Here is a 19164-nt window from a genome sequence, read left to right on the forward strand (position 1 = left end):
TCTTCAAGACTAAGCACCAACGGTGGTTATCTATGTTAAATTACTCACATGACCTGTAAAAGCAAGATGAGAAGAGTGATGTATCTATCATTCATCTGGTGAGCAGGATTTCAATCCTGATTACATGGCAGGAATTAGATTTGTTCACTGGACCAAACTCTCTAATCCTACTTACCTAGGAAGCTGGTCCCAACTAAACAATGTGTAGAAGAAACAACCGAGGACAGTGACTTAGGGTCCAGCATCTTAGACTTACTCATTTGAAACATTAAAAAGTTAATTAACTTACCTGTGCTGGGGATACTCTTTTTCTATAGAGATAATGAGATTCATGAATACAAAATAAAACCAGCTTATTCACATGTAAGTTGCAGAAAATAAGGTATTTTAATACATAATGTTATTATAGTAATAATCAAGTTCAATTCTGAACTAAAAAGATCATTACTTAAAATTCTATCTTGGAATGTAGAAGAGTATAAATAAATATATAAAATAAAATGCCAACTAATGCATGGATAACTGTACAAATTCATTCTCTGAGTTTGTCACTTGAATATGACAACAAATAAACATATATTCATTTGTTTATGTAACAATTACTGACACCTTTCAGGCAGTGTGTATGAAGTCATGAATATCTAAGAATGAGTAAAAACAGATAAACTTTCACGCATTTGTATATAGAGCCATTGTTTAGCATGAAAGTCAGCAAAATCCTCATTATATTGGCCATCCATGTAAGTATAAAACATTCCCCTTGGATAAAATTCTTCCTTGGTAGGAAACCCTAAAATCTAACCAAGTCAGAAAAACTAAGGCCTCAAAGAGAATAAGGCTGTGCCAAATAATGTGACTTTAATGTGGCTCTGAAGTGTGCTGAGTAACCTTGTAATCTGCTCAGTTTGTATGATTCCCTTTTCCCCATTCTAAGGTAAGCTAACAGGTCAGCATCAACCATAGTTGTGGCTACATATTCTTGCATTTATTCTGAGACTTTGCAGCACATACGTCAATCTAGGAAACTCCTTTAGTTCATAGGAGGAACTCAAGTCTCAGATAATGAGAAAACAGGTCCCACCAATATAATCTCATATAGCTTAAACTAAAACATAGAAATCCTGGCTAAGATAATCTTGTTCAGAAATCTTGTGTGCTTTGTAAAAATTCCTCAAATCATGTTTGGGACATTTTTTAAAAATCTAGGGCTGAGCTGGGTACGGTGAGTCACACCTGTAATCCCAGCACTTTGGGAGGCCAAGGTGGAAGGGTTGTTTGAGGCCAGGAGTTCACGATCAGCCTGGACAAAATAGCAAGATGCCATCTCTTAAAAAAAAAAAAAATTAGCCAAGCTTGGTGTGCACCTATAGCCCCGCTACTCAGAAGACTGAGGCAGGAGGATGGCTTAGAGCCCAAAGGTTCAAGGTTTCTACATGAGCTATGATCAGGCCACTGCACTGAAGCCTGGGCCACAGAGTGAGACCCTTACTGCAAAGAAAAAAAAAAAAAAATCCAGGGCTGCACTGCATATAGAATTATGGAAGTATTAATAGTATATTTAGCACCCTGTACCTTCCCATTGTGGCAGAACAAGAGCACATCATGTGTGTTATGTGCAATAAAGTTGGAGCTATAGCTTTGGCCTCTGGGCTCATATGGATAATTAAAATGCTAAATGAAAACTTTGATTTATTATAATTACATTTAAATACCACCCTAATTAAGTTCATTTTTCAAAAGACAAGGACTGTACTCATCATATTCAAGAATTCAAGGACAGTACATGCATGCAGCTCTGTTCCCACAAATCCAAGAAACAAGGAATCAACAATTTCTCTTGATGCTTTACCAGGTAATATCAGAGAATCAGAATTTAGAAAAACTTCCTAAGGTTACTGAGACATTCTAGAAGATGGGTGTCTCTTACTAATTCTGTTTCAGAAAGGAGGTCCCACAAAACCACCTCAGTGTTCAGGCACTCTCACTTCGGAAGCTCTCACTCAACAGACTAACTTAAATCCCATTTACTACAATTTAGATTCTTTCTTTCATTCTTTTCCAATTGAAGACAGAGTGCTGATCTTCCCAGACTAAGACATCTCAACTCCCTTAACCACCATCATGGGTCTGCTTTTCCTGTTCTTTCTCCTTGTATTATCTCCTAAGCCTTTACTGCTAAGCTCAAAGATGGATGAAATATTATTTTACCTTAGCTAGATTTATAAATCTTTCCACGCATCTGGAATATTATCAATAAAAGCTATCTCTGTGAAAGTGATATCTGATTCTGCATAATATCATTTGATGTTTTGAAAGATAAAGTTGCAGTAAATGAACTAAAAAGTGAGGTGAACAAATATAACTGTATCTTTTACAGAAAGTCACATATCAGATCTCCAGATAAATCCTATTTGCATTTAAGAGGCCCAATGTAAGCGTTACGATATCTGTCACCTGTCAATCACACACCATAACCAAGGTCAGTGAAATTGTGAAACCAACACAATAGGTTTTGATGTATCTCAGGATCACTGAAACAGATCAAGGAATTCACAATAATCAAAACTGGTTTAAAATTGTGACACAGTCTTGTTTTCTTCTATAGTAAATAAATTAACTCAAATAAATACTGCTGGATAGTTTTTTTAACAAGGTAAAAACAAATTAGTAAATCAGAATAAACTTGAAGAACACACAAGGCAAGACAGGATTGTGAGGTTTGGTATTTTCTAATCAGCAGGTTTCCAAAACTTTTCTAACTTGATTGGTCCATGGTTGTAGAGACCATGAACAACAGTATGGCTTTTCAGAAAAAACTAAAGTACAGAAACAAGGGGATTCCGTTCCAAGACAGGCAAATAGGAACAGCTCAGGTCTGCAGCTCACAGTGTGACTGACACAGAAGACGGTGATTTCTGCATTTCCAACTGAGGTGCCTGGTTCATCTCATTGGGACTGGATGGACAGCAGGTGCAGCCCCAGGAGGGCAAGCCGAAGCAGGGTGGAACATCGCCTAACCTGGGAAGTGCAATGGGTTGGGGGATTTCCCTTTCCTAGCCAAGGGAAGCTGTGACAGACCGTACCTGGAAAATCAGGACACTCATGCTCAAATACTGCACTTTTCCAATGGTCTTAGCAAATGGCACACCAGGAGATTATCTCCTGCACCTGGCTCGGTGGGTTCCATGCTCACAAGCCTTGCTCACTGCTAGCGCAGCAGTCTAAGATCAACCTGCCAGGCAGCAGCCTGGCAGGGGGAGGGGCATCCGCCATTGCTGAGGCTTGAGTAGGTAAACAAAGTGGCTGGGGAAGCTCCAACAGGGCAGAGACCACCACAGCTCTGCAAGGCCTGCTGCCTCTGTAGACCCCACCTATAGGGGCAGGGCATAGCTGAACAAAAGGCGGCAGAAACTTCTGCAGACTTAAACATCCCTATCTAACAGCTCTGAAGAGAACAGTGGTTCTCCCAGCATGGCATTTGAGCTCTGAGAATGGACAGACTGCCTCCTCAGGTGGGTCCCTAACACCCGTGTAGCCTAACTGGAGATACTTCCCAGTAGGCACAGACGGATACCTCATACAGGTGGGTGCCCCTCTGGGACGAAGCCTCCAGAGGAAGGTTCAGGCAGCAATATTTGCTGTTCTGCGGCCTCTGCTGGTGATATTCAGGCAAACAGGGTCTGGAGTGGACCTCCAGCAAAGTCCAACAGACCTGCAGCTGAGGGAGCTGACTGTTAGAAGGAAAACTAACAAACAGAAAGGAATAGCATCAACATCAACAAAAAGGACATCCACACCAAAACCCCATCTGTAGGTCACCAGCATCAAAGACCAAAGGTAGATAAAACCACAAAGATGGGGAGAAACCAGAGCAGAAAAGCTGAAAATTCTGAAAACCGGAGTACCTCTTCTCCTCCAAATGACTGCAGCTCCTTGCCAGCAACGGAACAAAGCTGGACGGAGAATGACTCTGACAAGTTGACAGAAGTAGGCTTCAGAAGGTCGGTAATAACAAACTTCTCCCAGCTAAAGGAGGATCTTCGAACCCATTGCAAAGAAGCTAAAAACTTTGAAAAAAGATTTGACGAATGGCTAACTAGAATACACAGCGTAGAGAAGACCTTAAATGACCTGACGGAACTGAAAATCATGGCACAAGAACTACATGACACATCCACAAGCTTCAATAGCCGATTTGATCAAGTGGAAGAAAGGGTATCAGGGACTGAAGATCAAATTAATGAAATAAAGTGAGAAGGGAAGTTAAGAGAAAAAAAGAGTAAAAAGAAACAAAGCCTCCAAGAAACACTGGACTATGCGAAAAGATCAAATCTACGTTTGACTGGTGTACCTGAAAGTGACAGGGAGAATGGAACCAAATTGGAAAACACTCTTCAGGATATCATCCAGGAGAACTTCGCCAACCTAGTGAGGCAGGCCAACATTCAAATTCAGGAAATACAGAGAATACAACAAAGATATTCCTTGAGAAGAGCAACCCCAAGACACATAATTGTCAGATTCACCAAGGTTGAAATGAAGGAAAAAACGTAAAGTGTAGCCAAAGAGAAAGACTGGGTTACCCACAAAGGGAAGCCCATCAGACTAACAGCGGATCTATCAGCAGAAACTCTACAAGCAGAAGAGAGTGGGGGCCAATATCGAACATTCTTAAAGAAAAGAATTTTCAACCCAGAATTTCCTATTCAGCCAAACTAACCTTCATAGGTGAAAGAGAAATAAAATGACAAGCAAATGCTGAGAGATTTTGTCACCACCAGGCCTGCCTTACAAGAGCTCCTGAAGGAAGCACTAAACATGGAAAGGAACAACTGGTACCAGCCACTGCAAAAACATGCCAAATTGTAAAGACAATCGATGCCAGGAAGAAACTGCATCAACTAACAAGCAAAATAACCAGCTAACATCAAAATGACAGGATCAAACATCTACTTATAACCTTCTGTCTCATTGATCTGTCTAATATTGACAGTGGGGTGTTTTTATCTACTTTTGGTCTTTGATGCTGGTGACCTGCAGATGGGGTTTTGGTGTGGATATCCTTTTTGTTGATGTTGATGCTATTCTTTTCTGTTTGTTAGTTTTCCTCCTAACAGCCAGGTCTCTCAGGTCACATATAACAATATTAACCTTAAACGTAAATGGGCTAAATGCCCCAATTAAAAGACACAGACTGGCAAATTGCATAAAGAGTCAAGACCCATCGTTGGGCTGTATTCAGGAGACCCATCTCATGTGCAGAGACACACATAGGCTCAAAATAAAGGGATGGAGGAAGATCTACCAAGCAAATAGAAAAAACAAACAAATAAACAAACCAACCAGGGGCTGCAATCCTAGTCTCTGATGAAACAGACTTTAAACCATCAAAGATCAAAAGAGACAAAGAAGGCCATTACATAATGGTAAAGTGATCAACTCAACAAGAGCTAACTATCCTAAATATATATGCGACCAACACAGGAGTACCCAGATTCATAAAGCAAGTCCTTAGAGACCTACAAAGAGACTGAGATTCCCACAGAATAATAATGGGAGACTTTAACACTCCACTGTCAACATTAGACAGATCAACAAGACAGAAAGTTAACAAGGATATCCGGGACTTAAACTCAGCTCTGCACCAAGCAGACCTAATAGACATCTACAGAACTCTCCACCCCAAATCAACAGAATATACATTCTTCTCAGCTCCACATCACTCTTATTCCAAAATTGACCACACAGATGGAAGTAAAGCACTCCTCAGCAAATGTAAAATAACAGAAATCACAACAAACTGTCTCTCAGACCACAGTGCAGTCAAATTAGAACTCAAGATTAAGAAATTCACTCAAAACCAAACAACTATATGGAAACTGAACAATCTGCTCCTGAATGACTACTGGGTTAATAACTAAATGAAGGCAGAAATAAAGACATTCTTTGAAACCAATGAGAACAAAGACCAATGTACCAGAACCTCTGGGACACATTTAAAGCAGTGTGTAGAGGGAAATTTATGGCACTAAATGCCCAAAAGAGAAACTAGGAAAGATCTAAAATTGACACCCTATCACAATTAAAAGAACTAGAGACGCAAGAGCAAACACATTCAAAAGCTAGCAGAAGGCAAGAAATAACTGAGATCAGAGCAGAACTGAAGGAGACAGAGACACACAAAAAAAAACCCTTCAAAAAACCAATGAATCCAGGAGCTGTTTTTTTTTTTTTTTAAAGATCAACAAAATTGATAAATCACTAGCAAGACAAATAAAGAAGAGAGAAGAAACAAATAGATGCAATAAAAAATGATAAAGGGGGTACCATCAGCGACCGCACAGAAATACAAACTACCATCAGAGAATACTATAAACACCTCTACGCAAATAAACGAGAAAATCTAGAAGAAATGGATTAATTCCTGGACACATGCAGCCTCCCAAGACTAAACCAGGAAGAAGTTGAATCTCTGAATAGACCAATAACAGGCTCTGAAATTGAGGCAATAATTAAGAGCCTACCAACCAAAAAAAGTCTAGGACCAGATGGGTTCACAGCTGAATTCTACCAGAGGTACAAGGAGGAGCTGGTACCATTCCTTCTGAAACTATTCCAATCAATAGAAAAAGAGGGAATCCTCCCTAACTCATTTTATGAGGCCAGTATCATCCTGATATCAAAGCCTGGCAGAGACACAACAACAAAAAAACAGATTTTTAGACCAATACCCCAATAAACGTTGATGCAAAAATCCTCAATAAAATACTAGCAAACCGAACCCAGCAGCATATCAAAAAGCTTATCCACCATGATCAAGTTGGCTTCATCCCTGGGATGCAAGGCTGGTTCAATATATGCAAATCAATAAAGGTAATCCATCACATAAACAGAACCAACAACAAAAACCACATGATTATCTCAACAGATGCAGAAAAGGCCTTTGACAAAATTCAACAGCTCTTCATGCTAAAAATTCTCAATAAACTAGGTATTGATGGAATGTATCTCAAAATAATAAGAGCTATTTATGACAAACCCACAGCCAATATCATGCTGAATGGGCAAAAACTGGAAGCATTCCCTTTGAAAACTGGCACAAGACAGGGATGCCCTCTCTCATCACTCCTATTCAACATAGTGTTGGAAGTTCTGGCCAGGGCAATCAGGCAAGAGAAAGAAATAAAGTGTATTCAATTAGGAAAAGAGGAAGTCAAATAGTCTGTTTGCAGATGACATGATTGTATATTTAGAAAACCCCATCATCTCAGCCCAAAATCTCCTTAAGCTGACAAGCAACTTCAGCAGTCTCAGGATACAAAATGAATGTGCAAAAATCACAAGCATTCTTATACACCAATAACAGAGAGCCAAATCATGAGTGAACTCCCATTTACAATTGCTACAAACAGAATAAAATACTCCCTAGAAATCCAACTTACAAGGGATGTGAGGGACTTCTTCAAGGAGAACTACAAACCACTGCTCAATGAAATAAAAGAGGACACAAACAAATGGAAGAATATTCCATGCTCATGGATAGGAAGAATTCATATCATGAAAATGGCCGTACTGCCCAAGGTAATTTATAGATTCAATGCCATCCCCATCAAGCTACCAATTACTTTCTTCACAGATTGGAAAAAACTACTTTAAAGTTCATATGGAACCAAAAAAGAGCCCATGTTGCCACGAAAATCCTAAGCAAAAAGAACACAGCTGGAGGCATTACGCTATCTGACTTCAAACTACACCACAAGACTACAGTAACCAAAACAGCATGGTACTGGTACCAAAACAGAGATATAGACCAATGGAACAGAACAGAGGCCTCAGAAATAACACCACACATCTACAGCCATCTGATCTTTGACAAACCTGACAAAAACAAGCAATGGGGAAAGGATTCCCTATTTAATAAATGGTGCGGGGAAAACTGGCTAGCCATATGTAGAAAGCTGAAACTGGATCCCTTCCTTACACCTTACAGAAAAATTAATTCAAGATGGATTAAAGACTTAAATGTTAGACCTAAAACCATAAAAACCCTAGAAGAAAACCTAGGCAGTACCATTCAGGACATAGGCATGGGTAAGGACTCCGTGACTAAAACACCAAAAACAATGGCAACAAAAGCCAAAATTGACAAATGGGATCTAATTCAACTAAAGAGCTTCTGCATAGCAAAAGAAACTACCATCAGAGTGAACAGGCAACCTACAGAACGGGAGAAAATTTTTGCAATCTGGCTAGCCATATGTAGAAATAAATTATGCATTAGAAATTTTATACCTCAGAGAAATTCCCAGTGGCCTTTGCAATCTACCCATCTGACAAAGGGCTAATACTCAGAATCTACAAAGAAATTAAACAAAGTAACAAGAGAAAAAACAAAGAACCCCATCAAAAAGTGGGCAAAGGATATGAATAGACATTTCTCAAAAGAAGACATTTATGCAGCCAACAGACACATGAAAAAATGCTCATCATCACTGATCATCAGAGAAATGCAAATCAAAACCACAATGAGATACCATCTTACACCAGTTAGAATGGCGATCATTAAAAAGTCAGGAAACAACAGATACTGGAGAGGATGTGGAGAAATAAGAACACTTTTACACTGTTGGTTCAGTTTTACACTGTTGAGCGTAAGCTAGTTCAACCATTGTGGAAGACAGTGTGGCGATTCCTCAAGGATCTAGAACTAGAAATACCATTTGACCCAGCCATCCCATTACTGGGTATATACCCAAAGGATTATAAATCATGCTGCTATAAAGACACACGCACACGTATGTTTACTGAGGCACTATTCACAATAGCAAAGACTTAGAATCAACAGAAATTCCCATCAATTATAGACTGGATAAAGAAAATGTGGCACATATACACATGGTATATACTATGCAGCCATAAAAATGATGAGTTAATGTCCTTTGCAGGCACATGGATGAAGCAGGAAACCATCATTCTGAGCAAACTATCGCAAGGACAGAAAACCAAATAGCACATATTCTCACTCAGGTGAGAATTGTACAATGAGAACACTTGGACACAGGGTGGGGAACATCACACACTGGGGCCTGTTGTGGGATGGGGTTAGGGGGAGGGATAGCATTAGGAGAAATACCTAATGCAAATGATGAGTTAATGGGTACAGCAAACCAATATGGCACATGTATATCTATATAACAAACTTGCATGTTGTGCACATGTACCCTAGAACTTAAAGTATATATATATAAAAAAAGTACAGATGACAGTAGGAAAATATCCCCCATTTGGTATTTGGAAGAGGACTATTTAGTTTGTCTTGCTGTATATGAACTCACTAACAAACTACAAAGCTGTAAACTTGTTGGATACCTTTAAAATAAATTATGCATTAGAAATTATACACCTCAGAGAAATTCCCAGTGGCCTTGGATAAGAATAGTAAGAAAGACCTATGTCAGATTTTGGTTTGTTTGTTTGTTTTTTGAGACAGGATCTGGTCTCACTTTTTCACCCAGGCTGGAGTGCAGTGGTGTGACCTTGGCTCACTGCAGCCTCAACCTCCTGGGCTAAGGCGATCCTCCCGCCTCAGACCCCCAAGTAGCTGTGACTACAGACACATGCCATGCCTGGCTAATTTTTGTGTTTTTTGTAGAGATGGGGTTTGGCATGTTGTCCAGGCTGGTTCTGTCAGATTTTAAGTGTCTATTGTATGAAATAGCTTATACAATCTATATCAGTGAAAGGTACTTGATTGTATTTCATTAATAAAAATTAAGTTTAAAACTGTATATAATTTCAGTTTTCTATAAATATTTCATTAAAACCTAACAGAAACATAAATCAAGTCCTATTCTCTCCCATGTGTGTGGAAATAAGAATAAATGCTTGTTTTCAGGGTGACAATATCCACATAGCAGGCCACTGGTTAGAGTCAACAGCAAAGAAGGAAAAGAGAATTTGTACATACTGTAAAAAGGGCACACATTCGTTCGATCTTCTCTGGGTTCCTTGGCCCACCATTCTTGTTCAGTCTTACCAGAAACCGCTCACTGAAATGTAGGAAAGAAAGATACAGAGAAATGTGAGTAACACACTCCAGAACAGAGGAAAAGGGCAGATAAGGAAAAACACTAAACATATTTACATAACAGCTTGCAGTGACAAGCAAGGCCAAAAACACACGTCTAGTGGCAGGATACCCTCTTTTTTCCTGCTAAGTAACATACAAAGGATACTACAAACTACCTGATAGGTGCTTCTGTTTATTTGCTGATTGTAGCTGTGTGTTTTATCTGTTTAAGGTGTGTGCTCCCTGAGGGCAGTAAGGAGGGCAGTAATATCTCCCAGATATTCCCAAAGCACTGGCATGATGCAAAATCCATAACAAGCATATACATTCTTAGATGTGAGCACTCAGATCATAAAACCATTCATCATATTAGATCCGAAAGAATCGACATTACCAAATTTACATCTTCTATATCAGAAGTCCCCAATCCCCGGGCTGCAGACTGGTATGGGCCCGTGGCCTGTGAGGAACTGGGCCACACAGCAGGTGAGTGGCAGGTGGGCAAGTATTACCACCTGAGCTCTGCCTCCTGTCAGATCAGCAGTGGCATTAGATTTTCATAGGAGCACAAACCCTATTGTGAACTTCACGTGGAGGGATACAGGTTGTATGCTCTAACTAGTGCCTGATGATCTAAGGTAGAGCTAAGGTAGAACAGTTTCATTCCAAAACCATCCCACACCACTGCCTCCACCCATCAGTCCATGGAAAAACTAGCTTCCATGAAATTGGTCACTGGTGCCAAAAACAATGGAGAATGCTGTTTTATATAACTCTTGAGAATCACTTTAGGGCAGTGGCATCCAATCTTTTGGCTTCCCTGGGTTGCATTGGTAGAAGCATTGTCTTGGGCCACGCATAAAATACACTAACACTAATGGTAGCTGATGAGCTAAAAAATAAAAATCAAAATTTAAAAAGTCTCACGATATTTTAAGAAAGTTTATGAATTTGTGTTGGGCTGCATTCAAAGCCATTGTGGGCTGCATGTAGCCTGTGGACTGCAGGTTGGACAAGCTTGCTTTAGGTCTTAAAAAATGTTACAGCAACATATAAAAACTTTGGTGGAAATTCAAAAAGAAATGATGTGTTATAGCTAAAGCTACAATCAGAATTTAATAGAGCCACTAACTATTTTATTCTCCAAATAATATACATAATTTCAGAAGAAAATTACAATTACTAGACTAGAAAACTTTAGAAACAGTGTTTGCATCGTTCGGAGAAATGTCTCTTTACTCTCGCATCTCCTTCCTGCCCCTGTGCAGAATCTCATTCCCATCTCTTTATCCGAAGATTCACTACCAGCTGTAAAGGAAAACTGTGCCATGGTGAAGACAAAGTATGTGATTCCAAAAGTAACTTACTTATTTTGTGCCTCCAGTCATATATTCATGGAATATATGTGGTATCAGTTTAGTTTGCTCATGTATTCATTTGATCAGTCTACAAATTGTTATTAAGTCCTGTGTACTTGGCATGTGAATATAAATGTGAACAAGACATATACAAGGTACTTTTTCCTCATACAGCTGTGGTCCTGGTAGGCAGTTAGACATGCAGAAATAAATCTCAGAAAGATTTGGGTCAGACATAAATTTGAGATTCTTCAGTCAGGGGAACAAACGGGAATAAGCAGGGAACACGCAAAGAACAAAGAGGAAAGGGGGCTTTGGTCAGAATGCTGAGGGACAATGACATTTAAGAAATGGGTAAAGAAAAACTATCAAAGTAGACACAGGGGCAAATGGAAAAACAGAAGAAAAATATGAAGGATGGTAAGATGTTGCACTGGTCAAGTGAAGAGAGTGTTTGAAAGAGGAGGGAGGGGTCAGCAAGGTCCAGGACCATTGAGAGTCACATGTAACAAGGACAAAACTCTTGAACACAGATCACTGGTGATTCTGGCAAGAACTGTTTTAATGAAATGGTAGAGAAAGATGCCAGTGTAAGGAGTAAGAAAGAAATGATGAAGCACAGTCTAGACCACACTTTAAAGAATGATTGTGAAGAGGTGGAAGTGATGCATTTTTAGTTAAATGGGCATGTGGGGTTGAGGGAGGTCTTTGTTAAAATATGGGATAACCCATATATACAAAGTCAATTGATTTCAAATAAAGGTGTCAAGGGGGGTGTACACCACGTTCAGCAAATGGTGCTGAACAATCCATATGAAAAAACTAAGCCTTGACCCTTGCTTTTAAAAATTAACTTGAATGTATCACAGGCTCGAATACAAGAGCTAAAACTATAAAAGAAGAAAACTCAGTGAAAAACGAAGACAAGTATCTTGTATATCTTTTTCACATTTGTTTCCACATTTAGCACATAGTAGAAAACTTTCTGCGGCCCGAGATTATTAAGCAAAAATCACAAATCACAACAAAATGATAAATTAGACTTAATTTAGACAGAAATTAAAAGTTTTCTTTTTAAAAGACACTAGTGAGAAAAGGAAAGGACAAGCTACAGACTGAGAGAAAATAATCACAAAACATTCACCTAAGAAAAAATTGTATTGAGAACATATAAAATGCCCAAAAAGAATAAACATTCAAATAAAAAATGGACACAAGATCTGAACAAACCCTTCACCAAAGGATGTGCAGAGATGGCAAATAAGCACAACAAAATATCATTAATCATTAGAGAAATGCAAATTAAAAACACAGTGAGGGCTGGGTGCAGTGGCTCACACTTGTAATCCCAGCACTTTAGGAGGGTGAGGCGGGTAGATCTCCTGAGGTCAGCAGATCGAGACCAGTCTGGCCAACATGGTGAAATCGCATCTCTACTAAAAATACAAAAATTAGCCAGTCATGGTGGTGGGTGCCTGTAATCCCAGCTACTCAGGAGGCTGAGGCAGAAGAATCGCTTGAACCCAGGGGGCAGAGGTTGCAGTGGGCCTAGATCGCGCCACTGCACTCCAGCCTGGGCAAAACAGCAAAACTCCATTACAAAAAAAACAAAAAACACAGATACCATTACACACCTACTAGAATAGCTATAATTAAAGAAAGAATATACTGGCCAGGCGCAGTGGTTCACGCCTGTAATCCCAGCACTTTGAGAGGCCGAGGCAGGCAGATCACTTGAGGTCAGGAGTTCGAGCCCAGCCTGGCTCGAACATGACGAAACCTCGTCTCTACTAAAAACATAAAAATTAGCCGGGCATGGTGGCATGTGCCTGTAATCCCAGCTGCTCTGCTCTGGAGGCTGAGGCAGGAGAATCACTTAAACCCGGGAGGGAGAGGTTGTAATGAGCCGAGATTATGCCATTGCACTCTAGCACGGGCAACAAGAGAGAAACTCTGTCTCAAAAAAAAAAAAAAAAAAAAAGGAATCAATATACCAAAGGTTGGTAAGAATGTCGAGCAACTAGAACTAAACCTCTTATAAACTGTTGGTAAGAATGCAAAATGGTATATCCACTTTGGAAAACAGCTTGATAGTTTCTTATAAACATACACATACTAAATGACCCAGTAATTCTCCTCCTATGTGTTTACTCAGGAGAAATGAAAAAAATCCACAAAGATCTATATATAAATACTTATAGCAGCATCATCCACAATGGCCAAAACATGTAAGAACCCAACTATCCATCAGGGGGATAAATGAATAATCTACATAATAGAATATCATTTCACAATTTTAAAAAACAAACTACTGGGATGTATAATAATATGGATGAATCTCAAAAGCATTATACTAAATGAAAAAACCCAATGAAAAAAGGCCATAGGCTCTATGTCTCCATTTATATTGCATTCTGGAAAAGGCAAAACTATAGGAACAGAAATCAAATCAGTTGCTAGGGCTAGGGAAGAAGGGTAGGGACTGACTGCAAAGGTACATGTGGGAACTTTTTGAGAGTGATGAAATGTTCTATTTTTGACTGTGGTGATGGTTTCACAACTATATACATTTGTTAGGACTCACTGAACTGTGCATTAAAAAGGGTGAATTTTACTATGTATAAATTGCATTTTAAAAACCAGACTCAAAAAAAGATGGAATACACCTAAGAAAATGTGTATCTAATGGGACAAGGCTTATAGAAGGAGAACTACTGAAGACACAGGATATAACTAGTAAAGGAAAATCACTGAGTAGGTGAAGAGGGATAGAATCCAGGAAAGAGTGAAGAAGGAAACAATAGGTGTAGATACAAATAAGCTGTGGTTTTAGTAATAGTGTAGATACAAATAAGTTGTGAGTTTTATCACAGACAGGAAATAAAAAACAGTAAAGTTAAAAAAAAAAAAAAAGACTTCCAAAAATAACAGAAAAAATTCTCAAGACCATTTAAGAGAAAATATAATGGGGAAAAGTAGAAAAGACAGCTGTGACACAGACAAATGAAACAGTGGCAAAAACATAGAGTCAAGGCAATCCTCTCTCCAAACTATCTTCAATCTTTATAAAGCTTGCCATCTTCTTTGCTGTCACTAGTCTTGGCCATTACTTGACTTACTTGGATTATTATAATAGCTTCCCAGCTCTACTTCCCTTTTGCCTCTCTAAAAGCCATCCTTGGAGAGACTGATCCTTTTAAAGTATCAATCAGATCGTATCTTTTCCCAGCTTAAAACCTTTTCATGAGGTCAACTGATTTTTTACAAGGGTGTTAAGACAGCTCAGTGGAGAAAAGAATAGTATTTCAACAAACAGTGTTGGGACAACTAGATATTCACATGCAAAAAATGAAGCTGGATCTTTATTTCACACCATATATAAAAATTAAGTAAAAATGAACCACAGACCTACATGTAAGAACTAAAGCTACAAAATCCTTAGAAGAAAATGTAGGTATAAATTTTCATGACCTTGAATTAAGTAATGGTTTCTTAGGTAGGAAGGACACCAACAGCACAAGCAACAACAACAAAAAAAGGGACTTCGTTAAAGCAAAAAATTATTGTGCATCAAAAGACACCATCAAGAAAGTGACAAGCCACGGAATGGGCAAAAATATTTACAAATCATATACAGATAAGGGACTTGTACCTAGAATATATAAAGCTCTCTTAAAATTCAATAATAAAAAGACAATTCAAAAGTGGGTAAGTAACTTGAATTGGTATTTCTCCAAAGAAAATACACAAATGGCAAATAAACACATGAAAAGATGTTCAACATCATTAGTCATCAGGTAATTGCAAATCAAAAGCACAATGAGGGTATCACTTCAAACCTCTAGAATGGCTTTATTCAAAATGATAGATAATCGTAAGTGCTGACAAAGAAATGGAGAAATTGGAACTATCATACACAGCTGATGGGAATGCAAAATGGTATTGCCACTTTGGAAAAACAGTCTGGAAGTTCCTCAAAAGGTTAGCATAGTTACCATATGACTCAGAAATTCTACTCCTGGGTATATATCCAAGAGAAATAAAAACATATGGTCACACAAAAATTTGTACATGAATGTTCATAGCATTATTAATAGTAGCCAGAAGGTGAAAACAACCAAAATATCCACCGACAAATGGATAAATAAAATGTGGTAGATATAGCCAAATAACAAAATATTATTCAGCCATAAAAGTAACGAAGTACTGACACACACTAAAATGTTGATGAACCTTGAAAACAATATGCTAAGTAACGGAAGCTAATCACATAAGACCACACACTGTCTAATTCCATTTTTATGAAATGTCTACAATAGACAAACCTACAGAGACTGAAAATAGATTAGTAGTTGCCTAGGGCTGGGGGTTTGGAGGAAACTGAGTGACTATTAAATGGTATGGGATTTCTTTTTGAGTTGATGAAACTGTTCTAAGATGGACTGTGGTAATGGTTGCATAACTCTAATAAAAGCCATTGAACTGTACCCTTTGAATGGGTAAACTCTATAGTATGTGAATTATATTAACATAAAGCTGTTACAGAGAACAAACAACAACAAACTTTTTCGTGGTTTACTCTCACTCTCAGATAACATGTAAACTCTCCAAGATCTGCATGGCCTTGTGTGAAACACTTGACTCAGCCTATCTTACAGCCCTATCTCATCTCACATGAGCCTTTCTTGCTTACTCGCCACACACACACTGGTGTCCTAGATACAAGTTTCTTGAACATGCCAAACTCATTCTTGCCTTAGGACCTTTGTGCATGTTGTTTTCTCTGGAATGCTGTTCTTTCAGCCCAAGTGGCTGGCTCACTACCATCCTTCAGATCTTAGCCTCCAGTTTCCTAGAGAAGCCAACTTTGATATGTTGGCAAGAGCAGTACTGCTTTACCCTTTCCCATTACTTTCTTTTTTACAGCATGTGGAACAAACTAATTATTTTCTTTCTTTATTGTCTTTCTCTTACACAAGAGAATAAACTCCCAAGGATAAGGACATTGTTCCCCTCGGTACCTCTAGTACTTCTAAGAGCCTGACCCTATAATAAATGTTGAATGGAAAAAGGTGGAAATGTCCTGAGAATTGCTGTGTGGTATGTGGAAGTTTGCTAATGAGGGTCACAATAAAATGGATGGGTACATCACCATCACACTATGCAGAAACATCTATGAGCCAGAAGGGAGCAAATGAGACAGCACAAATCAACCTTCTAATTTGGTGACCAAGGACCAAGATGCAACAACTATGTTGTGACAGACACAGTCCCCCAGATGCTCACTAAATCCATGTTTTCTGTTTCTTCTTGGGTACAGAGCTAGAGTATATATCTTAGCCTCCCCATTGCAGTTGAGTGGAGCCATGTGACTGAATTGTGGACACTAAAGTGTGAATGTGATGTGTGCAATTTCTAGGCTTAGTCCTAAAAATTTCTTATATATGTGCCTTCATGCTTTCTCCCTTCTAGAAAGCTGGAGTGGAGATGACCCCCAGTACAACCTTGGTGCTATGTATTGATGATGGCAGATTATCCATTAGTCTTGGTCCCTAAATGATTGTGTGGATAAAGACTGTCTTACTAACTTAAAACACCCACCCAGGGCTGTTATAAAAGCAAGAAAATACACTTTTATTGTGTTTGAACCATAATATATTTTTTATTTGTTACAGAAGTTGATCTATTCTAATATGTACACCATGCATGTAACAATCCCCAATTATCTGATAATGTGATAATATATCTTTGCAAATACATGAGTATAAAAGTAGGTTTTGGGAAGTTTATGTCTTTCAAAGAGATTTTCAAGAGAATCTATTATAACTTCTGTACTATTCTTCAGAAGGAAAACATACAATTGCTCTCATCCTCACACTATACACTCTGTGAATCTCTCAAGAGCAGACACCTCCCCAACAGGCTGCTTTTTGGAGCTGCCCATAGAGGGGTACTATTTGGAGGGACTTACACAAGGTCTTGTTCAAAGATAAAATAGTAGATGAAGTAACTATCTAGGTAAATAGGGCTGCTGGCTCTAACAGAACATAGGAACTTCTCTTTTTCTCCTCAATAATGAAAGGAAGCCCTTTCCTTTCATTAGTTCTCACATTGCCAACCTGAGCTTTATATCTCCTCAAGATTTTCATACTCTAGTTTCACCTGGCCTTTTTGATGATTTTTAATACTCAAAATAACTGTTTTTTTCACTTCAGAGGGCTTATGGCATACATATAATTATTTCATTTATTTATCACACCTGTTTATATACCCGTTTATTTATATATTTTGCTAGCTTCCCCAATGGGTATGATAAATAAATGCTTCAAACTATTTGAAGACAAATAATCTATCCAATGTTCCCATGATTTGTCAATAGATGTTTTACAAAAAAAGTGGCAAAATATTGTTGGGAAATACTGTATTGAAACAGACAGGTTTCTACCCTCTAGGACTTTTCAGAGGCTTAAAATGGTAGTATATGTTTTAAGAACTAAGGGGACAGGTTACATTTTACCCCACAACCCACTTTTGTGTAAGGCAATGGAGTCTGTAGAAACATAGTAGATACATGCTGACTGAATCTACTTGGCAACTAGAGCAACAGCAAGTACTTGTATTCTTCAAAGGGTGTAATAGAAACTGTGGCCAAGAGAGTCAAATTTACCCATGAGATTTCATAAATATTCACACCTCTATATGAATAATTCTTTCTCTTTATATGAATGAGAAACCATCTAAGTTACTATTTGATCTCTTTCAAGAGAAAAAGAGATGGTTAATTCTTACTCTTCAGTAAGCAATATTACAAGGGAACTACTCTACCTTTAGTTGTTTTTATGATGATGAACTACGGACATACAGCATATGAAGTTACATTAATTTCATATTATTGATCAAGTTCTTACAAATGAATCCCATAATTTCAATCTGTGACAAGTCTAATGGTGTCTTAATTTTAAGATAACTTCCGTTTTTGAGATTGATAATTCTTGGATGGCACCGCATTTTGTATATGCCTTCATTGATGGCAATTCATGCATCCCTTCAACAAATGTTTGGTGACTGCCAATGAGGTACCAGCCCATGCCAGGCACTAAGGCAGAGATGAGTTTCTTATCCTCAAAGAGGGTACATCCTAAAGACACTGTTTTGGAAACAGAAGCAGTTTTCTCAAATAAATTTAGAGGAATTCTCCCAACTTTTTCAATTTAATCTTTATGTTCCCCATTCAGTCCTCCATGAATATGGATGCCAACTGCTTAGCATCTCTCCCATGATAACCTGCCAGGTGCTTGAAAATAAGCAAGTAGCCCCAAGGTTATACTACACTGTATGACCCAACAGAGTAGGAAATATCTAATATCCCCTCATAGATTCATTTTCCAATTTAGATCACTTGGCTTTATTTCTCAAATTCTTTAAGTTTTCCCACTTCATTTTAAAGCACAGAAAGCAGAAATCCACAAAAAAAAAGGGGTTTTATAAAGGCAAATGATGGTCCAGGGCTATGGTTTCCAAATTTACTTTTAGTGTCAGCTTTTCTCTTCTTTTCAACAAAACCTTACCCTGTTCACCAACATACAAAAACTTAAGAAGCAGATTTTCTTGGGTTGAATCAGAGGTGAGGGTTTCAGGAAAGGGGGATAATGCAGAAATGCTCCATAGTTAGGCCTCTACTCTGACCACCGGTTCTCCTTGAGATACTTCAGGACTCCAAGTAACATTTTTGTGACT

The 19164-nt window shown here is 38.4% G+C and overlaps 1 protein-coding gene across 11 annotated transcripts in view; it reads right to left on the bottom strand.

The window, feature by feature from the left end:
• DOCK3 (dedicator of cytokinesis 3) overlaps positions 1 to 19164 on the bottom strand; it is a 669732-nt gene that overhangs the window by 230680 nt on the left and 419888 nt on the right. For all 11 annotated transcript variants that reach the window (XM_031662807.1, XM_031662809.1, XM_031662806.1 and 8 more), the window contains one exon: positions 9968 to 10049. In XM_031662807.1, coding sequence (XP_031518667.1) covers positions 9968 to 10049 — 82 coding nt within the window. The remainder of the gene's footprint in view (positions 1 to 9967; positions 10050 to 19164) is intronic.

This window comes from Papio anubis, chromosome 2 (genome assembly GCF_008728515.1).
Source record: "Papio anubis isolate 15944 chromosome 2, Panubis1.0, whole genome shotgun sequence".
NCBI classification, from domain to species: Eukaryota; Metazoa; Chordata; class Mammalia; order Primates; family Cercopithecidae; genus Papio; species Papio anubis.